The 24895-nt window shown below is 36.9% G+C and overlaps 1 protein-coding gene and 1 pseudogene across 1 annotated transcript in view; both read right to left on the minus strand.

Annotated features, from left to right (window-relative positions):
• Positions 1-24895, minus strand: part of SYNE2 (spectrin repeat containing nuclear envelope protein 2) — a 261213-nt gene that overhangs the window by 130560 nt on the left and 105758 nt on the right. Inside the window, exons 45-51 of the mRNA XM_028101704.2 lie at positions 17292-17447; positions 16144-16409; positions 12793-14896; positions 10621-10943; positions 8134-8278; positions 6843-7061; positions 1772-2037 (exon numbers count right to left, since the gene is read on the minus strand). Of these exons, the coding sequence (XP_027957505.2) occupies positions 1772-2037; positions 6843-7061; positions 8134-8278; positions 10621-10943; positions 12793-14896; positions 16144-16409; positions 17292-17447 (3479 nt within the window). The remainder of the gene's footprint in view (positions 1-1771; positions 2038-6842; positions 7062-8133; positions 8279-10620; positions 10944-12792; positions 14897-16143; positions 16410-17291; positions 17448-24895) is intronic.
• LOC114207718 (small ribosomal subunit protein uS14 pseudogene) lies at positions 5854-6025 on the minus strand (annotated as a pseudogene).

Consider the following 24895-nt stretch of genomic DNA (forward strand, 5'->3'; position numbering starts at 1 on the left):
TGAGTTCAACTGAATATGACCCAGAGGTGAGAATGGAGTCACCAGTGGGCTTTTGGGGATAGATGACCCCATTTGCCTTTTTATCTCCGCCGACCCCATTTGCTGTAGATGTAGCCACCTTACTAGTAGAGAAGTTTAAGAGGGTACAATCTTTCCTGAGAGCTATTTGGTAAGTATTTCTAGCCATAAATATATTATATCCTTTGACCCCATCATTCTTCTTGGCGTCTTTCTCAAAGAATTAATCACAGATGCAGACAGAGATTCTAGCATAAGAATATTCACTACAGTGTTTTTACAAAAGTAAAAAAAAAGATTATGTATAATTTAAAAGTTCTATATTAGGGCTTTGGTTAAATAAATTATGGCATATTCACATGTGAAATATTACATAGTTATGTTTTAAGGAACATTTAATGGCATAGGCAAATTAACATGATATGCTGATAAATCATTTAGCAGACAACAAAACAGTATAGTATTATAATTTGTTTAAAAATACAATCATAGTAAAAAAGGTGAGTGACTGGCAGTGATTATTGTTAAATGGTAAAATTAAAGGGGGATTTATATTAATCTTTATAACTTTCCACATTCCCTAAACTTCCTATAGTGAATATCTATTACTCAAACAGAAAAACAGCAAACATTAAGAAAAAAATTCAAAGGATATTCATCCTCAATGATACCAGGGTGGAGAACATGGGCTTGTTTTTATTGTTATTAATCTTTTCCATCGCCCCCCCATCCCCGGCTTTTCTTGAGTATAGTTGACACACAATGCTACATTTGTTTCCGGTGTACAATGTAGTGATTTGACAGGTTTATACATTATTCTATGCTCACCACAAGTATAGCTGCCATCTGTCCCATTACATTGCTATTACAATTAACTGTATTCCTTATGATCTGCTTTTTATTCCAACTTAGTCCATAACTGAAGGCCTATATCTCCCACTCCCCTTCACCCATTTTGCCCATCCACCTCCCTCCCTCCCCTCCAGTTCTGCTTTTTGTTTATTCTTTTTTTTTTTTTGAGATCCAGTTTATGAGTGAAGTCATATGGTATTTGTCTTTCTCAGACTGACTTATTTCACTTAGTATAATACCCTCTAGGTCCATTCATGTTGTCTCAAGTGGCATGAACTCATCCTTTTCTATGGCTGTGTAATATTTCATTGGGTACATATACCATATTTTCCTTATCCTTTTGTCTGTTGATGGACACTTTGGTTGCTTCCATGTCTTGGCTATTGTAATAATGCTGCAATAAACATAGGGGTGCATGTATCTTTTGAGGTAATGTTTTCATTTTCCCTGGGCAAATACCCAATAGTGGGATTCTTAGAGCATATGGTATTTCTATTTTTAATTTTGTGAGGAACCTCCATACTATTTTCCACAGGGTATGTACCATTCCAACCCTTTTTATACTTTTCTGCATTAACCCAATTCTATCATATCATTTGTCATTACGCTATATTTTTATATTTTCAAAATCAAGAAATTTTAAGCCTAAATTGTCAGGTGCGTTTCCTTAATAGTTTTTTTTTTTTTTTAAGATTTTATTTATTTTCAGAGAGTTAGCGATAGCGAGAGCAGGAACACAAGCAAGGGGAGTGGGAGAGGGAGAAGCAGACTCCCCGCTAAGCAGGGAGCCTGATGTGGGACTCGATCCCGGGACTCCAGGATCATGACCTGAGCCGAAGGCAGTCGCTCAACCAACTGAGCCACCCAGGCGCCCCCCTTAATAGTTTTTTATAAGTCTTACTTGTTGCATTGTTCCTGCATTGATGTAATCTCTTGAAATGCTGGAATCATCTCTATAGCCTCTAAGCTTTGGGGAGCATTCTGGATACTTCTCATGCGCTGAAGAAGTAAGGTCAGTAACAGCTGCTGCTTCTCTACATTTTCTTGGTAACGGCATAAAGAATCTTGCAGCTCACAAAGCTCTTCTGTAGTGGCTGCCTCTTTTGCTTTTGAAATTTCAGAGAGATCCTCTTGAAGATTATCTAAAATAATTGCTTCCCGTTCAATCTAATTCAACAAACAAAAAAAGAGAACTGAAATAATAAAAATGTACTCGGACCATTTAAGGAGCTGAAACATACCTTGGCCATCATAATTTTTGTATAATGGCTGTTCAGGGTTCCTAATGCCATATCCTCGCTCAAAGTGGTATCTGTCTTCCTCTAGCTGGGAATATTATTCCTGCACTATTGGAATCCCAGAGTTCCCAGCCATTGATCATGCAGATATGAGATTAAAATGAAGTATTACTGTCGTGAGCTGAAGGAAACACTGTTGAATATTTTCATAAATAATTTCTCTCTCCTTCAGATTTCAGCTGCAGAAAGCAGTTATTTCTCTTGAGATATCTATAAGCCAGTTAGAATGAGCGCCACCAAACTGCAACTATTATATAAAAGGTTGGGCAACTGCTGGGTAATTTTTCTACAGGGGTCTTTTCTTTCACACCCTATTCCTATATGCTCAAACAAGTAAGTCCGGTACTTCCTTGTTACCCTAACACCTACACCAAAGGGAAAGCAGGCCTAACTAATCATGTGTTTGTCAACACGGTGATGTGCAGAACCCAGAAATACATAACATCGCGTATCAGCAAAATGGAGTTCTATCATCTTTGACCCCAGAACGAAGACACAGAAAATCAGATCCCTCTAATGCACCTCTTCAAACACCGTGGCCCTCACCTTAGCTGCACCATACATTTACCACATTCTGCCCTAAGCCTGTCAACTCTCCTGCTCTAACGTTCAAACTGAGTCAGGCATCTGGCAATCTTGACATTACAGAATATCACACTAGGCAACTACATTTATTCAACGCTAACTGAAATGGTAAATGAAAACCTGGATGCCAAAGGGTAAAAAATAAAGCCTATGAAAATTTAGGAATTCCAGCATAAATTAAGTTTCCAGGAGCTCAGTGGTCTAGGGCATGCCAGAATTCCATAACATAAAGATCAAGTCGTTCAATCCTGTAGCTCTAGCATTAAGAAAGAGGCCCAACACTGGATGTGTCCATTGGGATTTTGGAGGCAGTATATGCTATCCTTGAGAATATTGCTCAGACCCATTTATCAGAATGCTGCCAATGTTGAGGGAGGTCTGCAGCAGGTCAGGCAATGGTATAAGCTGCCCTCTCACTTGGGCCATATGATCCAATTGAGTCCCCGGTCACTAGAATACATGGATATATGTATAGACAGCCCCTCTCCAAAAGACCTAGTTACAGAATGTATGCTTTCAACCACCTCAAACCTAAATTCTGTTGGATTAGAAGTGCTAGTTCTTAGGCAGGCAGCTACATTTCCACCAGGGAATGAGATAAGAGGGTTCCACTGGGTTGTTTTGCAACCTCCCTGCCAGAGAACCAGCAAGCAAAGAAAGGAACTGCTGTATTGTCAGAGATAATTGTACACCTAGGGTTTCTATTAGACATCAGAGTTGAAAGAAGTATGTCTGTAACCCAGAACTTAATGGAGCATCTCTTGGTGCTTCCATGCCAGTGGTGCTTCCATGCCAGAGCCACCACCGCAACCACAACCCAAGAAGCGTAAAGCACCGAAAGGTTCTGACCTTTCACATTCCAGTTCTCCTCATCCTCCACCCCTGTTCCCTGAGATCACTTTCCAAAATAAACCACCTGCCTACGAGCCCCATTTCAGCCTCTGCTGTCTGATATAAGTTGATAAGTGATTAAGGAGGGGCACACAAGGAGGGAGGGGGGGAATAATTTTTATCAGGACAATTTTACTCAAAAGCCAGACAATACTTCAACTTGTGACAGATAATCAAACCCAGTCCAGTATTACTCAGGAATTAAGAGAAATGAACTACTGATACAAACAGCAATAAGTATGCATCTCATGCATAATGCTTAGGGAAAAGATGCCAAACTCAAAAGGCACAAACTACTCCAGTCCATTTATATGACATTCTGGAAATGGCAAGCCAGATTAATGGTCGTCAGGGGTGACAGAAGGGGCTGATTACAGAGGGGCATAAGAGAACTTTCTGGGGTGACGAAAATGTACTAAATCTTCATTTAGATTCATTGGTGATCATGTGACTGTGTTCATCAAAACTCAACAAACTTAATGTTAAAAAGGATGAAGACAGCTCCCAAATCAGTAAAATAGTTGCTACAGAAATTATGCATTCACTCTTCCATCTAGAAGAAGCTCTGAAGCCCCTGAATGATTTCCCTTGGACACAGAATTCTAAAAATATGGTTATAAAACTTTTAGGTTCACAGTCAATTATAGAGTCTAGAAAGGGAGAAGGAGCCATAGTTGCACCATAAGTAAACAGAGTGAAGGAGACTGAAAAACCCATAACCAGAAGAATCAGGAATTAATAAAAGTCTTTTGGACTTTGGTACATGGGGAAGAAGCCAGTCTTATACCTCCAATAATCTTTGAAAGTATGACTTTATTCCAACCCATTATGATCACCGAAACAAAAATGATGACTCTGAATAACCAGAGATGAATAATTAAATCAAGCAGATTCTGTTTAAGAAAACAGGAAGGTAAAATTTGGGGTGGGGGGGCGGAAAAAGGCAAATCAAAATTTCCAATTGATATTTTAAGTTACAAATTTAAACACAATATTTAAGTTTCTGAAAATCTACTTATCCAAAACCTTTATGCCATAAAGATACTGGATTATTATACTATTATCCACATCTTAAAAAAAGAAATTCATTTTGTCACATATGAAAGCACCAACCATGCTAACAGGATCTTGCATGTACAGGTGTTTAGATGGTATCATTTTTAGTAAATGGATACAAGCTATTTTAAAATCCTACATCAATTTGGTGTGTGTAAATATCATTTAAGTTGATAGTTTCATCATTAAAAACACCGGAGTGTAAGTTTGACTCTTCTACCACTCGTGCATTTGGGCAAGTTACTCAATCTCACTGTGTCTCACTTTACTCATCTACAAAATGAGGATAAAATAAAAATATCCAGCTCATAGGACTCTTGTGAGAATAAATGATAATAAAATAAAGTGCTTAGAATTCTGCCCAACACATGCTCCATACCTGCCCACTAAGTGTTATAGTTGTTATTGTTATTACACAAGCACATATTTTGTTTGTGCTACTCTTTAAAAAACACACTGTCACCAGATATTGTCAAATGCTTCTATGAATAATTACAAAGTTCTAAATGAATGGGGTCTGAATTAAACAGGTATAATTGCAAATAGAGAGAACAAAAGCTTAGAATTAGCCTAGACCTGGGTTTCAAGAAGAGCTGTTTCTCAAGAAATACTCACTAACTGCCCACTACATGCAAGGCCCCAGTCAGATTCTAAAGTTAGAGCAGTGAGCAAAACAGATATGGCCCCAGTCCACAGCCCCAGCTCAATCACTCGCTGGGAGGTCTTGTGCCAACAGAAATCTCTCAGTGCCTCAGTATCCCCATCAATAAAATGGTAATAATATTTAACTCCTGACAGCAATGCAAGGACTTGGTGGCATCATGTGCGAACTGCCTTCTTAGGACAGCACACGGCCTACTGCAGGAACCCAATAAACTGTTACAATACGAATGGGAAAGAAGGGGGCCAAAAGCAGTAACTTACAAAGTTTCTTCAAGTTTTAACATTCAAGAGTCTATTTACTAATCAAACCCTACTAGCACAACCAAAATAATACTCATTTTCAAGAATATCAAGTTGCTTTTCTTAAGTGAAGTATTTTTATTCTATGTACAAATATTTTATTTTATGTATTTTATGTAGCACTAGGGTAGGTATCTTGGGTATCTGTAGTAAGGTAGGTATCTTAGATGACCCATTCAAGGAAGTTCACTTAATCCAACTTAATGAAACCTGTATCCTCCCAGTACTGATGGAAACACTGGAGGCACATACTGAAGCCATTGTTTCCAGATCAGACCATGCTGGTTTGAGCAGACATGGCAAGAATGAGAACCCTGGCCAAATTTTCTCCAATGGCTCCAATAGAGATGTTGGTGACCCATCTCGCTCTCTTGGATGCAACAGGGCAAAAAGCAAGAACACCAAGTTTGAAGCAGAAAGATATGCTAGTGCTAAACATTTACATCCCAAAGTGTGACCTATCCCCGATCAAGTATTGATTCATTGTATTTCTCTCTTAAGTAAATTTAGCAGGAATTTTGGCATGAATAAGAGAGAAGGGTTTTCATTTAATGTTCTGATTTGTACTTCATTTATACCTGATCCTTTGGAAAGATACCCTAAGATAACTTTATACTATCTTAAATTTTCTAAATACATGTGATGGCTTAAATCTAGAATCATGCTTAAATTAACATCTGTGATTGATATATATTACGGAGGTTTTCTTTAAGAGTTTTCAGAAAGAGCAACATACATATTTTTAAGTTCATAGTTAACAATTAATTGGAGTTAATTTCCATAGTTAACCATTGTAGTTAACTTCAAAATTGGCTGGTTATAATGAATATTACTTAATTCTAACCTTTAGTGTTATGTAGAGACAGTCATTTTAAGAGGGATTAACTTAGATACACAATAAAGATTTTAAAGCCCAAATGAGCAAGTACTTATTTATAAGAATTACCTGATACCAAAAAAACAGCACTTATATTAAGAAAGAATTTGAATCATTTCTTGGAGATTGTTTTACTAGGACCTGACCTCTATAACATTTATGTGTTACGTATATGTGATATAAACAAACGGTACAGTTGAGGACTTGGACTTGTTTTATATAAAAACAAAATGAAAGTAACAAAACAATTTAAATGACATTTGCTAGGAAACTGGCTTGATTGTTGAAAATGAAGCACTTACTTCTTCACTGACAAATTTCCACTCCCACTTCAGTTCTTCACACCATATCTCCCACTCTTTAGCAGCCTCCAGCAAACTCAACCATTTGTCCCACAGAGCTGCCGTGGTTCTGAGCAAACACATGTCATCATTGTCTGTGCATGAGGGTCTCAGGTGTCTGAGGACCTGACGTAGTTTCATGAACTCTTCTTTGGTTGATAGAAGATTTGACCCCAAAACCTTAGGAAAGAAAAGGAATAGGAGGAATACAGTGTCTATTAATTTTTCGGAGACTTATAAACTTCTTAAGATCTTGAACAATTGATGACTCTTTAAATCATCCATAAGTATTACATGGTCTATTTTTTAGTCCTTTTGGAAGTCAATTTGAGACAGATTAGAATTACCTATGTATTATTGTGTTGCCCATGAATTTGGAACTACGGTGACAAAAATGACCCATAAACCAATTCTTCCAAGTAAGAAAGTGTTTTGAAAGGTAAACATCCTAAAAGTTCATTGTTATTTTAATATAAGTCTCATTATTTCACTAGGTTGTTAATTTGCACTATACTTATCAACACCAATGCATTACTTAGGGTTTTTGTTTTTGTTTGTTTGGGGACAGATGTTAAGCATAGATAATTTAGAATGTTTTCATTAAAATCCTAATAACATAATACCATAGATTCTAACAGATGAAAATAAGCAAATATAAAAATTAAATAGTAAGAATAAGAAGTAGCCAGAGTTTAGACTTATGATAGTTGCATTAAATTCTCTGTCATTGATCCAGCAACATCCAACAAAATAACATGAAAGGTAAAGCTTTAGAAAGAGGCACTGGGGTGCCTGAGTGGCTCAGTTGGTTGAGCATCTCACTCTTGATTTCTGCTCAAGTCTTGATATCAGGGTTTTATGATCGACCCCCGTCGCAGGCTCCCCACTTAGCGGGAGTCTGCTTGAGGGTCTGTCCCTCTCCGTTTGCCTCCCCTCCCACTCGCTCACACATCCTCTCGCACACACTCTCTCTCTCTCTCAAATCAATCAATCAATCTTGAAAAAGAAAAAGAGTGATCACTAAGAACAGTTTGCTACACCAGTAGGTTTGCTACAGTCTCATGAACCCAACTGATGAACTCTCTTGGAATCACTGTTTCATGTTTCCCCTTGGTGTTTGGTTTGGGGTGTTTTCTTGAGTGTACCACTCAGGCTGAAGATTTCTGTGGATCAAAACAGAGTCACATTCCCTGCTGTCGCCACCTGCTCTGTCAATTTTCTGCATACAGTCTTACTAGAGATGTGCAAATACCTTGCTCTGTTCCAAGCGCTCTAAAGCTTCTTTGTAAGATGCTGGCAAGGGAAACATGGACTGCCCAAGAACTGCCTCCATTTGGCTTAGGTTAGTGCAAATTTTCTCTTTAATTTTTCTGTAGCATTTGTAATTCTCAAGACACCTGTGAAGCACAGTTAGGGGAAAAAAGGTGTTATTAAATTTTATTTAATACAATAAATTCTGGACTTCCCAGAATGAATTCTGAACACTTAACAGTATGTAATTCTCTTTGTGCTATTCAATGTTTTTCACCAAATTTTTATTGACTGTCTCCTCCTCCCAGGGACCTGTATGAGACTTTTAATGCAAACTTAACAGGCAGATAAGACTGTTCTCAAAACACCTAAACTGTAGGGGCACCTGTGTGGCTTAGTTGGTTAAGCATCTGCCATTGGCTCAGGTCAAAATCCCAGGGTCTTGAGATTGAGCCCTGTGTGGGCCCCTGCTCCATAGGAGTCTGCTTCTCTTTCTCCCTCTGTCCTTCTCCCTGCTTGTGCTCTCTCTCCCTCTGTCTCTCTCTCTCTCAGATAAAATTTAAAAATCTTTTAAAAAATGCCTAAACTGTAAAACTGCATTCTTTAACACTGCTAATGAAGTATAAATTCTTCATTGAAATTTTGAATTTCTTGTAGAAAACCACTTAGTCTTAAAAATGCTCATATCTTTTGAACCATTAATTCAACTTCCACAATTTATCTTAAGGAATTAATCCTCAAAGTAGGAATTTATCCTAAACCTGATAAAACCTTTTACACAGTAAAATCTGTTTACTTATTGTAATTAAAATGGCAAAAATTTGAATATACTTTACATGTAACAAAAGATATGGTTAAGTAAATTACAACAATCCATTTTGTAAAATATTTTATAGCAAATGCAATTACTTTTATGAAGTTTTGTTACAATAAGGAAAAGAGCACATGTTATAAAGTAAAGGTAAGGCAGCAGCCCATTTTTATAGAGCATAATGTGCTATATTGAAAAACACTATGAATAAAATTATATGTAGAAAATTGATACAGTCTAAACCCCTAAACAATTAAAAATTGAGTATCAAGTATATTTTTAAAAAATTATTCAAAAAAAATAATAAACTGGAAAGGAATTAAGGAGTATTCAGAGACCCCAAACTATATGAAAGTAGAAATAGAGAGAAATAAGCTGAGCCCTAAGGACAGTTTTTCACTTTGAGGGCATTTGCTGAGTTTCAGTTTTATTAGCCCTTTCCTGGAATGCTGGGGGCCAAAGGATAAAGCCTCAACCCAGGATAGGTATTTAATAGGAAACCCTCTCAGTAAAGATATTTGTAACATATATAACAAAAGACGAGCTTCCAAAATATAGCATAAATCTCTACAAGTCAAAAAAAAAAAAAAAGATGAGCAATCCAATAAAAATTGGGCAATGGTTTGAACAGGCAGTTTTTCAGAAGATGAAATATGAAAGACCAAGAAATACTCAAAAAAGAGGCTCATATATGTTAATAATAACAGAGATGCAGATTAGAATCACAATGAAATATCACTTCTCATCCATCAGACTGGCAAAAATTAAAACTCCCTTGGGGCACCTGGGTGGCTCAGTTGGTTAAGCATCTGACTTCAGCTCAGGTCATGATCTCGGGGTCTTGAGATGGAGCCTCGTGTCAGGCTCCATGCTCAGCAGGGACTCTGCTTGTCACTTGTGCTCTCTCTCAAATAAATAAAATCTTTAAAAAAGAAAATTAAATCTCCCAACATCGGGTATTGGTCAGGATATAAAACAGTTGGAACACAGAATATTCTTGGAACACTAGTCTGAGTAGAAATAAGTAAAATCATTTGGAATTTAAAATGTAAGGTGTGCATACCTTTTGACCCAATAATCACAATCCTTGGTATATATTCCAGGGAAGCTCTTGAATTTAAAAATGTTCCTATTGGCAGTGTTTGTAAATGCAGACTAGAAAAACCCAAATGTCTATCAATAGCTGGGTGACCAAATTTTGCTATAGACAAGTACATGAATAAACTTCAGCATCATAATGATGCAATTGAAAAAATGCAATGACAGAAGAATACACATATATGAAAATGGGGCACACATAGTAAAATTTTTAAAAAGAAGAAAATGGTAAATAAAAAATTGGACATAATTGTTAATTCTGAGAAGAGGAAAGGACCACACACAAGAATTCAAAAGTCATGATGTTTACCTTTGAACTTTTGTGTACAAAGCTGTTTGTTTTATCATTATTCTTTATATCATATGCAGACTTTTATAAACATTCTGTTGTATGTACTCAATATTAAATAAGAATAAAAGTAAAATAAATAAAATAAAATATTTGCTATGGTTTTCTGCAGATGATTTTTATATTTTTCCATATTTTCCAAATTATTTCTAATGTGTACATGTTAATTTTAAAGAAAAATAAATCTTAATCTTGTTCTTAAAGCATTACCTTTAGAAAGAAGTACCTACCTTTCTAGTTCACTTTCTTTTACTTTGGCTGCCTCCCTCATGGCTGAATCCTTAGAAACTAACTCCTGTATAGTACACTGGAGTTGTTGTTTGGCTTCAGGGCTGCATATAGTCCCCAATTTCTCAGTGAGGTCCTGGATGTCTTCTATTGTGGATTGCAATTCCTCTTGTTTCCAGCCAGGCATCTCCAGTGGTTCTTCTGGGTTATCAAGGTCTACTTTATGGGATGCAACAATGGCTTCACGGGTAGTAAAGATCCCCATCGCCCTGATGACTGCCTCATTATAGCGGGTCATACTTTCATAAGCATCATTCAAAATATCCTGGTGAATAGGAGATTAAATGTTGTGACAAAGCTGTCAAACTCTGGGGACTTTTATCATTCTGGAATTTTTGCAGTGCATTCATAATATGTCTGGGTCTTATAAGGGCTAGCAACTCCTACTTTTAGTTTGACAGTACTACACTAGTATTTAAAGACAAATAAATTGTTTGCATAAAGAAAAACTGTTTCCAGATTTGCTAAGAAATCCACTCTAAATTCAAAAATACATCTCATGAATCATGTCTGATGATATATATTCCTGTTCTAGAACTCTTATATTACACTATGAATTAAATAAAACAACGGAATATATTAAATGTATATAACTTTAACGAATATTTGTTGGGGGGAATTAAAAGAAAACACACACACAAAAAAATTTCTTGTGTTTTTATTTTTATTTTTTTAAAACTTTATTCATTTATTTTAAGTAATCTCTACACCCAAGATGGGACTCAAACTCACGACCCTGAGATCAAGACCTGAGCTAAGATCAAGAGTCAAACACTTAACCAACTAAGCCACCCAGGTACCCCACATCTTGTGTTTTTAAAGAAATGATTCTGCTACTAACTTTAGTTTTGAGCACATTACCTAATGTCTCCAGACCTTAGTCTTCTTACTGAAATAACAAATAGTTGAAATAAATAACTTCCAGTCCAGCTCTAATCTTATTATTTTGGAGATGTATGTCATTGTTTCTGGAAACTATATTAAAATCAGGTAGAGAAGAACTGAATTTACTTCCCTATTGTTCAACAAATGTTGAACAAATTCAACATTTGTTAAGTACCAATATAAAGAACTGGTTAAGTTCAATTAAGGATATTAGGATTCATAATATGACTTTACATTTATAGCACTTAAACCTATTAAAATATTTCAAAAATATTATCTAATAATTCTTTGAATTAAAGAAGGGAGTTAATTTCCCCCATTCTATAAATTTAATGCAACAATTCTGAAAACACAGTGAAAGGCATTATATTAGGTACAAGTGTTCCAATAATGCCTAAGCTGTCTATCCTATTATTGTGGAAAAGGAGGGAGTATGTTGGAGTCATTCTATAACAGAGGTCAACAAACTTTTCCTGTAAAGGGGCAGACTAAGTATTTTAGGCTTTGCATGCCATCTGGGCTATCACAACTACTCAACCCTGCTGGTGTAGCAGGAAAGCAGCCGTAGACATTCTCTAAAGAAGTAAGCATGGCCACCATCCAATAAAACTTTATTTACAAAATCAGGCACTGTGGGCAGATTTGGCCCCTGAGCCTTCATTTAATGACCCCTGCTCTAAAATCAGACAGATCTTGATGCAAATCCTGGTTCTGTTACTGCTGTAAGAGCTAAGAAAATGGTTGATGTTCCTGAACTTAAATTTCCTTATTTTAAAATGGGGCTCATAAGAGCACCCACCTCACAGAGTTGCTGTGAGGATTAAAAACAAAGTATTCAGTACAGCGCCTAGACACTGAAAGTCCTAAAGAGATGTGGAGTTATTATTGTTATGTTCTTTTCACTACATCCTATTTCTTCTCTTATGCCTCACTATTTCTAAAAAAACAAACAAAACCCAAATTTTGTATGAGCTCAACAGAGGCTACAAGGGGCAGAACTAAAGGTGTCACACTCCTCTTTCCCATCTCTAAGGCACTGACCGTAGTTAGATATAGAATGAGTTGGGATCATAAGTTGGCCCACAGCAAGTTTTTAAAATGGCTATTCTATGGGGAATGTTCATGTAGAACCTATAACTTCTCAAGAAGCACACATACTAACTAGAGTAAAACCTAAGATCATGAAATAAAAGAAATGCATTAACTGCCTAATTAAGAAAAAAACTTACCGTGCGCAAACCAATGCTTGTATTAAGCTGCACATGAAGATCTTCAATGTCCCGCAATTTTGTCTCCACATCACAAGCATAAGGAGAATTTTCCTCTCTTTGCTTCTCAATAAGGGTCACAGCTTTCATGCTATCCATTTCCACCTGAACTTGCTCTTGGAACACTTCGCAATTCTCCTTTTCATTTTGAATATGTTCAATGTCCAAATTTATAAGTAAAGGCTGCTCTACCTGAGACTTTACCTGATTCAAAACATATAAGGAATTTTCCAGTTTGTCCTGAAAATTCTTTTCATCCATTTCTTTCGGTTGGGATTTTAGTACTCCATTTTGGAGGATCTTGTGTAACTTGTCATTTTCTTCCACATACAGCTTTATTTGGAGTATTTCTTTCTCTTTGAATGAGTCATCAAAGGCCTTACTTTCATTTAATTTCTCTATTATCTCTTGACACAAGCACATAGCTTTCTCAAGTCTCCGCTTCAAAATTTGAGCACCGAGCAAATTGCTTTCTGGTGACATATGGGGCATTCCTAATACCACTTCAGCCCTTTTCTTAATTTGCAAATCCATAGCCCTCAGTTTACTTAGTGATGCTTGGTATTTGCCATGTTCTGCCACAAATGTGTCCAACTGCTTAATTTTTTCCTCAAGTTCCTTTTCTTTTTCAAATACTAGGGCTTGTAATTGGTCAAGCTGGGAACAATCCCAGTTTAGTCCTATAGAGTCAAACACTTCTTTGAATTTCAGTACCTGCAGGATACTAGACTGAATACCAATGATTCGGTCTTTAAGACTGTAGAGTTCCTCTTTAACATCTTCATTCATTTCTTGATTTAGGAGCAGTTCGCTGTGCTGTATATGGTCAACCTCCTTCTGAAGCACAGATGCTTTTTCACGGAATTCTCTGTAAAAATGTATCTTGTGTTCTACTTCATCACATTTACTTTGAATGAATCTTTGCATTCTGTTGGCTCTAGTCTTAAGATTTTTCAGTTGGTCATCCAGAAATAATCTTTCAAACACACTCAGATCCTTACAGAGGTTTGTTTGTTCCTGAAAGTGGGCTGCGATTACATTCTGCGCTTCCTGCAATTCCTTCTGAGAACTCGTCAAAGTGACCTGCTCCTGTTCCAGTTCAGTTTCTGTGGAGGCTGTTTTCATCTTGGGAATTATCAGTGCTTCGTTTTCTTGAAGCGAAAGTTGCACCTTCTCTATGACTGCAATAAATCTGTTTCTTTCTTCCAATTTAAATTCTAATTGCTGTGATCTTTCAGTCGATTTTAAAATTAGCATTTGGTATTGATTCTGGAAGTCCTGTAGGAGGTGATTTAAATCATGGCTCTCATCTGCTGAAAGGTTAGGAATATTATTTTTGACCTCTTCAACCAATGACTCCACGGCCTGCTGCTTACCCAGGATGCCATCATGGGTCACCTTGCATTTTCTGATCTGTGAAAGAATGTCATCTGGGAGAAGGGAAATGGCGGGAGTGAGTTCACCTAGCAGATTCTTGACCCACAGGAGAATCTCTCTCATCTTGTTCCTTATTTCGCCCTTCTGGAATTGATTTTCCACCTGGATGTTTAATGGCTCCAAGGCTTCTAATTGCTTCTGCAAGTTCTCCATTGCATCTTCCAAAGTACTCTTTTCTTTTTCTCCCCAGATCCTCTTCATCTGAAATTCAGCTTGCCCCTTTAAAACGGAAAATCGATGCTTAATGGTCCGGAGCTCAGTGGCCAAGGCAACTGTGCTTGCACTTCCCTCCTCTTCTTCTGGAGAGTTCAACCCTAACTGTAGACACTGCTGCTGCTGCTGCTGCAAAGCAATGTCCAGGTCTTGGATCTTGCTCACGAGAAGTGTAAATGCCTCATGTTCTGCTGCTTGCTGAGAATACTTCTTTTGAGTCAGTCGTTTCACTTGTTCCCAACTATGTGCAAGTTGCTTGATCTGGCTTTCGAGCAACTTCTTATCCATGTCGGTCAGACAGTTTGATAAATTTTCCCACTTGATTTTCATCTTGCTTAAAGAACCTTTCTCTTTTTCGACTGATGCCAGGAATGTTTTAATTTTGTCCAGATAGGCTGCACTATCCAGTGGTCCCCTAGAAACAGAAAAACAGATGGAGCTTGTTAATATTTATTATATATCAACATGAGGTGAGAGGACATTAGAAGAAATGAATTCTTCTTTGAATTCACAGAAGAGAAGATTAGGTTGTCTCTAAGAGCCCTCTGTCCTTAAAAATCAGAATCTTGTTTAGTGTGGCTCTCACTGGTATATGACAGTGTAGAAAGCTCACCTATAAAATGTTTCATAAAAATGTGGAACCACAGGGAAGGAGTGAAGAGTGAAAGGGAACAGTGTCTGTAAAAGGACTCTGAACTGTAAAGAATTTGCACGAAGCTGAGTCGAGGACTAAGAAATCACCACAACATCCAACCACGTCATTATCATTTTACCAACAATTATGACTAAGAGGGTATAATCACCCGGATAATCTTCTGAGTATAAAATTGTTTCCTCAAAGGGAGATCACTGAAAGTAAACCCCATTAAGGCAAAGCTATAAAATCAACCTTTGTAATAGTGGGAAAGTGTTTACACAATAAGGCTATATCTGCAACCATTTGCTATTATTTTCAAAGCCAAAAGGAGTATATATATGTAAAAAGAAATCATTAGGATAGATATATATTGAGTATGTTACAAACTATTTAAACCAATTATGTGGATACTAACCAACTGTATACATAGAATATTTCTTTCCACCCCCACAGTTTAGGATAAACTCTTGAAAAAAAGAGTGCTGAATTCCATAGCATCTAAATCTATTTGGCAGAATTTAGTGTGAATTAATTGTTAAATAAATTATTTGTAAAATGAGCATAATTTAATTGTAAAATCAATACAAATTATATAAAATTTATTGCATGAAACTGACAATTTTCTTCAATGGCTTCTGTATGGAATTAATTTCATACTGTAGTATTAAAATCATAATATCCTTTCATAGTATAAATTCGTAAAACTCGGGGCCTGTCTATGGTAGTGCAGCCTATGCCTGAATAAAAAGAAAGCAAGTCCTAAATTCTTTTTTTTTTTTTTTAAGATTTATTTATTTATTTTAGAGAGAGAGAGAGAGAGCGGGGGGTGGGGGGGGAGGGGAGGTGGAGCAGGGGACAGAGGGAGAGAAATCCTGAAGCAGACACAGATTCCCTGCTAAGTGTAGAGCCTGATGCAGACTGGATCCCAGCACCCTGAGATCATGACCTGAGCTAAAACCAAGAGCCAGGTGTTCAACCAACTGAGCCACCCAGGTACCCCACAAGTCCTAAATTCTTATACTTACACTTTTAGACTTTCCTTCTCTGTCAACAACGCTTTCACTGAGGATTCAACTGAGGCAAGGTGTTCCTGAAAATCATTAAGGAGATAATATTGGCTTTCTTTATTTTTCTTCAAAGTAATAAGTGCCTGAAGCAGACTGTCCAAGTGGTGCACAGAATGTCCTGTATTGTGAAGAACCAAGGCACTTGAGTCTGCTGTATTGAGATACTCAGTCTGTTCTAGTGGTTCAATGGCTGTTTTCTTTGCTTCCAACTGGGCATATAATTCCTAAAAACAAGTCAAGGAAATCAGTAAATACATACTCATTCATTTACTCATTACTTTTTTTCTTTCCAATAACACGTTCTATCCCAAAAATAGGCTTAAATATTTCATTTGCACACAGAGAAACTAAGGTGCTGACATTTTAAAGCTTTTTTTCCGCTAGAATCTTGTTAAAATCTAGACTGAAACTCACAGTGGGTCTAGCATTTGATAGCAATTAGATCTCCCTATTGTGTTAAAAGGTTCTGCAATGTCTAAAGGAAGATTTATCTTATTTTTTTAGGTTGTCCTAGATTTCTATACACTCCATTTATATATATCCTTTATATATATATATCTTATTTTTATTATTCACATACATCACCCCTCTTTTCCATTTTAAATATATGTTTACAGTTATGTAAACTCAGCTAGAAGTGTAGGGGTCATTTTTTTAAAAACATGGCCATGTATTGGACTTTTAGATTATATAGCTATAAATATATAAATACATAAACACAGCTATGTAAGCACAGCTGTAAAAACAAAGGAGTACCCCATAATGTTGATAATTAGGAAAAGTAAATTTGTCAGAATCTGAAGAATACATCTGACTAAGAAGAGGAATGATAAGTCAGAATTTCCAAATTTTGTTACTGAATAAGTAAGTTTTTAGGAACTTCAAGAAAAAGACTAATGTTCATTAAACTCTTCCACTTTTTAAGTGGAAAGATTTATACAACTTACTGATTAGTACATAATTATATAGTTGCCAAATTGATCATCAGGCAAAGGTTAAATAAGACTTTTCATTCTGTGCAAGCAAGTTTCTGGTAATTAAAATATACTGTATTGTACTGGATAAATGATGCAATCATGTTGTCAGTGTTTTTCTTGTTTCCATACCTCTATCTCTTTTAATTGTTCATTTCTTAACATAACATCTAATTCTAAAGGTTGATTTTGCAGCTCATTGACTTTATGCTCATCTTCAGTGTTTTTCATGCTTTCCTGAACATCCAGAGAAAGTTGTTTTGACAAAACCACTTCCACAGCTGAATTCTGAAAACATAAAAAGATTAATTGCTGAATAGTCTACCTTACAAATAAATAATTTTTCTTTCTCTTGGTGAAAACATTCCAGTTCCTTCTATTTACTTAAAGACTTTCCAAAAGTATCTTTGGGCACTATCAAAGATGATTTTTCCATACAATATTTAATTGCTTTTATTGGTATCCCACCAAAAAAACCCTTTCTTGGCAAGATAGTATAGGATCTCTGATTATATTGTGAGGCATAATCTAGTCTTAAGAAAGAAAACAGATATGGAAAAAACAAAAGTTCCGAAGTTTACGCTTAGTATTCACTGTGATGCAGAGGGCAGAGCAAATAACAGGCATTCAATGTTACCTATTGGTAGTTTAAGTGGACAGATGGCAGAAACACCAGGATTTCATGGTATTAAGAATGAATTATGCCTTACACCAATTCATAGGAAGAACTCCAAGCTGGGTACAGCAGGTTATATATGTAGTAGTATGAACTTTTCTGAAAGTTACAAGAACTTGACTTTCTCATAGGGTACAAAGAGATGCGCCTGCATCATTCATTGATTCATTCTTTGGACAAATATTTGTTGAGCACGAACATATACCAGGTGCCATGTCCAAAATTTTATTTTATTTTATTTTATTTTATTTTTTTTTTTAGATTTTATTTATTTATTTGAGAGAGACTGAGAGATAGAGAGCACGAGAGGGAAGAGGGTCAGAGGGAGAAGCAGACTCCCCGCTGAGCAGGGAGCCCGATGTGGGACTCGATCCCGGGACTCCAGGATCATGACCTGAGCCGAAGGCAGTCGCTTAACCAACTGAGCCACCCAGGCGCCCCATGTCCAAAATTTTAAAAGATTCCCATTATTTTGCTAAAGTATTAGTTTTTATTTTCCCGTTACTTTATAAATGAAATACCATTTGATTTTGTCATATACTTTCATGTCAGTAAGGTCTGTATCAAGTCTGTGAATAAGATGTGTCCACCTCCCCCAATAAGGTAGAAACTGTTGTTGTAAAAATACTACCTGAATAGCAATGCAGAATGTTAACAATAACGGAAACTGGGTAAGAGATACATGACAACTTTCTGTACTATCTCTGCAACTTTTCCATCAATGTAAAACTACCCTAAAGTTAAAAGATTAAATAAAACAGGGGCGCCTGGGTGGCTCAGTCGTTAAGCGTCTGCCTTCGGCTAAGGTCATGATCCCAGGGTCCTGGGTTCGAGCCCCATATTGGGCTCCCTGCTCGGCGGAAAGCCTGCTTCTCCCTCTCTCACTCTCCGAGCTTGTGTTCCCTCTCTCGCTGTGTCTCTCTCTGTCAAATAAATAAAATCTTAAAAAAAAAAAAGATTAAATAAAACAGATGTATGGACGTGTATATGTCTGGAGCTTCACCAAACCTAACTGGTAAGAAAATTCACCTGAGCCGTGTTATTGGTTTTGACATAGTTGGCACTCAGCACAAGTCACTTCTTTGAAAGGCTACAAATGATTAAAACGATCTTATACATTTCCTCCATTCCCAACAATTTATTCATGCAAAACTATAGTTAAAAATCTACAGGGAAGACAGCACCTCAGGAGGAAGGATCCAGGAAGGCTGTGAAGGAAAAGAGAGAGGTGCCACACCACAGGCTCCATCAGCCTATGGGTGTTCCTTGTGAGGAGTCACAATCACATGGGGTGGATGTCGGCCTCCCACTAGATGGTTATTGTTCCTTACAGTACCCCCCAAATCCACCTGCAGAATAAGAGTGCCTGAGGTAAAGCCAGAGATATTAGACCCTAGGAAGACTTTACTTACTATTAATCATCTACTAAGAACTCAGAGCCCTAGGCCTAATCCCATAAACCAGTGATTTGAGGACTAGCAACAATTTGCCACTTGTAATCTGCCTTTCGTAGTCAGAGAGAGCATTCTGAAAAACCTGAAATCACCCCAAAACACCACTTGTTTACCAACTCCAAAAGCCATGTTTCTACCTTGGCAGAAAATCCAACAGAGTCCCTCAAACGAACATTTCAAATTTAAACGGTAACATTCCCTTGCTCATGCCAGAGAGGTTGGAACACAGACTCAAGGTCCTGATTGGCTCCTGGAAAGATTCTTTTGCAGCAGTCATCCTTTGCTCATTACCCCTTAACTATATTTTATTTTGATTTTGCAGGCTCATTTGAATGATTTTATTTCAAATATATGATATTTCAAACAGAGTTAGAAGAACAAAATGTAACCTAGTTATTAATGATATTAAACTATTAATAAAATATTATAAATAATTAGTACTTATTTATAACATTATGCTTATAATAGTATTATAGTATATATTAATTTATTTATAATATTAACATATGCTATAAATGAAATAATAAAATAATATTAATGATACAGATATAAGTAATGTAATTTCCCATATCATAACTATAATTTAAAATTCAATGTTCATCCCTCTTTCATCTCTTCCTCCTCAGAAATAAACACTATTCTAAAATATATGCATACATTTAAAAAAATATATTTATTCACTTAAGTAATCTCTACTCCCAACATGGGGCTCAAACTCATGACCCGAGATCAAGAGGCACACGCTCTTCCGACTGAATCAGCCAGGCGCCCCACACATGCATTTTTATACTTTTACTACATATATTAGTATTCATACAGTATTGTTTTATGTATTTTAATTCTTATAAAACTGGAATCATGTACTATCATTTTATAATTTGTTGGAGGTTTTTTTTTTCCACTCAGCAGTAGGTTTTGGGGTTTATTCATGGTGACAGATATAAATACGGTAGTCATTTTAGCTTTGTATACTGTTCTCCTGTCTGCATGAACATGACTTATTTATCTGTCAGGCTACTGTGAACATAATATTGTTTCCAGTTTATCTTATTAGAGATATTGGTCTGATAAACACCCTTGTGTAGGCCCTTTTGCACATTTGTGTGAGTTTCTTTGGGATATTTTCTAGAACTAAAATTATTCCTTTTGATCATCAATAGAGAGTTGTCGATTTGTTCTCCAAACTGAATTACAGTTTTTACTCCCACCCGCATGGTAAAAGAATTCATATTTTCCCTAATCTTCTCTGATATCTGGTGCTAAAAGACTTTAATTTCTCCCAATATAATGGATGTGAAATTGATATTATCGTTTTAATGGATTTCTCTGGCTGCTACAAAGATTGAGCTACTCTCCTAGAAGAAAACGAGCAGTAAGCTCTTTTTTTTTTTAAGATTTTATTTATTTATTTGAGAGAGAAACAGCATGAGATGGGGGAGGGTCAGAGGGAGAAGCAGACTCCCCACTGAGCAGGGAGCCTGCTGTGGGACTCAATCCCGGGACTCCAGGATCATGACCTGAGCTGAAGGCAGTCGCTCAACCAACTGAGCTACCCAGGCGTCCAAGCAGTAAGCTCTTTGACATAGGTCTTAGCAATATTTCTTTGGACCGGTCTCCTCAGGCAAAGGCAACAAAAACTAAAACAAATGGGACTACGTCAAACTAAAAAGCTTTCGCACAGCAAATGAAACCATCAACAAGACAAAAAGGCAACCAACTGAATGGGAGAAGATATTTGCAAGTCATATACCTGATACCAGGTTAACAGCCAAAATATACAAGGAACTTACACAATTTATTATTAAAAAAAACTGATTAAAAAATGGGCAGAGGACTTGAATACTTATTCTTTTCCAAAGAAGACATACAGATGGCCAACAGGCACATGAAAGATATTCACCATCACTAATCATCAGGGAAATGCAAATCAAAATCACAATGATATTACTTAACCATCAAAAAAAAAAATGAAATCTTTGCAACGACGTGGACGAACGGGAAGGTATTATGCTAAGCGAAATAAGTCAATCAGAGAAAGACAATTATCCACATATGATTTCACTCATATGTGGAATTTAAGAAGCAAAACAGAGGATTATAGGGGAAGGGAGGAAAAAATAAAATAAGATGAAATCAGAGAGGGAGACAAACCATAAGAGACTCTTAACTCTAGGGAACAAACTAGAGGGTTGCTGGAGGGGAAGTGGGTAGGGGGAAGGGGTAACTGGGTGATGGGCATTAAGGAGGGCACGTGATGTGATGAGCACTGGGTGTTATATACAACTGATGAATCACTGAACTCTACCTTTGAAACAAATAATACACTATATGTTAATTAATTGAATTTAACTAAAACTAAATTTAAAAAAACACAACGAGATATCACCTTACACCTGTCAGATTGACTATTATTAAAAAGGCAAATATTAACAAGTGTTGGTGAGAATGTGGAGGATATTGTATGTCAATTATACTTAAAAAGAAAAAAAGACTGAGCTACTCTCATGCTCATTGGCCATATGAGTCTTAACTTCTATGAATTACTTTTGCATCTCTGTTGTCTATTTTTTACTGGGTTGATTTGTGATTTTTGTTGTTTATTTTCATACTCTGGATACTAATCTCCTAATAGTTTTATTCATTGCAATTATTATCTTCCAGTAGATTGTCTTTAAACTTTATATGTGATGTCTTTTGTTGAACAAGAGTTTAATGTTTTAATGCAGTCAAATATATCAAACATTTCCTGTTTTGGATTCTGTTTTCAGGGCCTGTTTAAGAACGTTTTCTATACTCTGACATCATAAATATATTCTTTATGTTTTCTTGCAAAGATTTTAACATTTTATTCTTTACATTTAAGTTCTTCTGTAATATGCTTCTGTGTGAGTTTTGTGATAGATAAATTCAGTCTTCGTCAGAAAAATTTAAGTGTTTTGCCTCACTCCAGAATGAAAGTTCAACTGGGTATCGAAATGCAGGTTAATAACCATCTTTCTCCCAGCCCTGTGCAGATGCTACTACACTGCGTTCTTTCAGTGTTGAGAAATCTGTTGTCAACATAATTATTTTTAGTCTGGTTGCCTTTGAGATATTTCTTTTTGGCTTTAGTGATTTATTGTGTAGCCTGTTCAAGGATCTCTGTACTTTCTGAAACTGAGGATTCATATTTTCCCTCAATTCTGGAAATTCCCAGGCTTGCTTTTCCTCCATTCTCTCTATTCTTTCCTCCTAGAACTCCTATCAGGCTTATATTAGAGCATCTCAGTACATCTTCTGGGTCTCTTAAACTTTCTTTCCTATTTTCCATCTCTTTCCAGCTCTGTGTTGGATTATGGGTAATTTTCTCAGTCATATATTTTAGATAACTAATTCTCTTCAACCTGGGTCAAGTTTGCTGCTTAACCTGGCCAGAGCAATCTTAATTTCAGTAACTAATTTTTTATTTATTGAAGTTCCATATGATTCTTTCTCAAATCTTACTTTTTCTCAAAGTATTTTATTCTGTCCTTATGATTTCCAATCCATCTTTTATGTCACTAATCATTTTAAGCATATTATTGTATAATATATTCCAGACTATTGCATTATCTCACTTTCTTAATGTAGTAGTTCCTCTCATTTGTAGTAATGAGGCCTCTTCCCTACGGTGGACTGTTCCTTTGTGCTCATCATTGACTGACTGATTGATTGACACTAACTCAATATCAGACTTTTTTCTTTTTAATTTCACTGCGGGAATTCCTTTGGCCTAACTGATAGAAGTGACCCCTTTGTGTGGATTTGTGCTTGCTTCTTCCAAGTATCCCAAGGAGATAGGTTGGTTGGTATATAGAGAGATGAAAGACATAGAGACTGATTTTAACGTTCATTTCTTGATTTGAGCTACTACATAATGCAAGTAGTATAGATTTGTACCCTAAACTTGTTTGAGATATAGGTTTAATTTAGATTTCATGGGAGACCTTTTCTTCCTACCTTTAGTCCTAGTTCCTTCTCTGGGTTTAGTGATTTTTCTGGTCTACCTTTCTCCCAGGGCACAAGCTTTTCAAGGGCCTGTGTCTATCATGGAGTATCCACTCCAATACATGGCCTCTCATGAGTCCTTATGACCTCTAAGCCCCCAAACATCTGATTCTTTCCCTTCCCCACTACTCCTGGAATTTCTCTTAAAAAAGTTTTTTTTTAATTAGCATAAACTTATACAAAGGTATAACTTTTATTTATTTATTTTTTAAAGATTTTATTTATTTATTTATTTGACAGAGAGAGACACACAGAGAGAGAGAGAGCACAAGCAGGGGGAGTGGGAGAGGGAGAAGCAGGCTCCCCGCTGAGCAGGGAGCCCGATGCGGGGCTCGATCCCAGGACTCTGGGATCATGACCTGAGCCGAAGGCAGACGCTTAATGACTGAGCCACCCAGGCGCCCCAAGGTATAACTTTTAAAAAGACTACCTTTTTATTTGAGAGAGAGAGAGAGAAAACATGAGTGGGGGGAGGGGCAGAGGGAGAGGGAGAAGCATGTTCCCCGCTGAGCAGGGAACCTGATGCGGGGCTCAATCCCAGGACCTTGGGATCAGGACCTGAGCCAAAGACAGCCACTTAACCAACTGAGCCACCCAGGCACCCCCGAAAGTATAACTTTTAAACAGTGTAATAAATATACATATTGAGCCTCTGAGCATTTTTTTTAAGTTAATAAATTTAAAGTGGAAAATGACCATTCTGTCAAAAGACTGGCTGAGTTATATCGCCAGCTATGTTGAATTTTTAAAGAAATGTTAACTGTTTTCAACCACATATCTTTCCTTAGAGTTTGGCCTGTTTGGAAAAAGAAATAGGAAGTGAAAGAAAGAATATCATCAACTCTCCTGAAGGGCAGGGCCGTGATATTTTCTTTTCTTTTTTTTTTTTTTTTTAAGATTTTATTTATTTATTTGACAGCGAGAGGGGGAACACAAGCAGGGGGAGTGGGAGAGGGAGCAGCAGGCTTTCCGCAGAGCAGGGAGCCCGATGTAGGGCTCTATCCCAGGACTCTGGGATCACGATCTGAGCTGAAGGCAGACGCTTAACGACTGAGCCACCCAGGCATTCCCCAGGGCCATGATATTTTCATCTGTATGTGCCTTAATCCACAAAGTAAACCTTCTACATTGACATTTAAAACAATGGGCTTTACATAATGGAGTACTGTATCTGGCTTAGCAAACAAATAAGCATAGCCAACAGAAAAAAGCCTGGCACAAGCTTCGCTATCCCCCCCCCCACCCCCCCACCCCCCCCCACCCCCGGTTCAGGAACAGTGGCCCCATGGCTGTAATAATTCTGGGACAGGGAGAAGCCTAAATCTATCACCTGTAACCTGCCAACAGTGAGACAGTATCATACAAGCCTAGCAGATATATTTCTTTCTTCTCTAAAGCATTCCAATATGAAGCAGTGAAAAACAATTCAAAGATAAACATACATCATCAAACCGAAAGGCAGATCCACAGTCTCAGCGGCTGCCTCTTTGTGTGAGCATAACGTTTACAATGTTAACATGACTTGTAAGGCACCTGTGACTCAGCCAGCCTCGCCTACCTCTCAGGCCTCCACTCTGTCA

Source organism: Eumetopias jubatus, unplaced genomic scaffold, assembly GCF_037043125.1.
Source record: "Eumetopias jubatus isolate StellerSeaLion01/CBP00866 unplaced genomic scaffold, mEumJub1_p1.0 scaffold_7, whole genome shotgun sequence".
NCBI classification, from domain to species: Eukaryota; Metazoa; Chordata; class Mammalia; order Carnivora; family Otariidae; genus Eumetopias; species Eumetopias jubatus.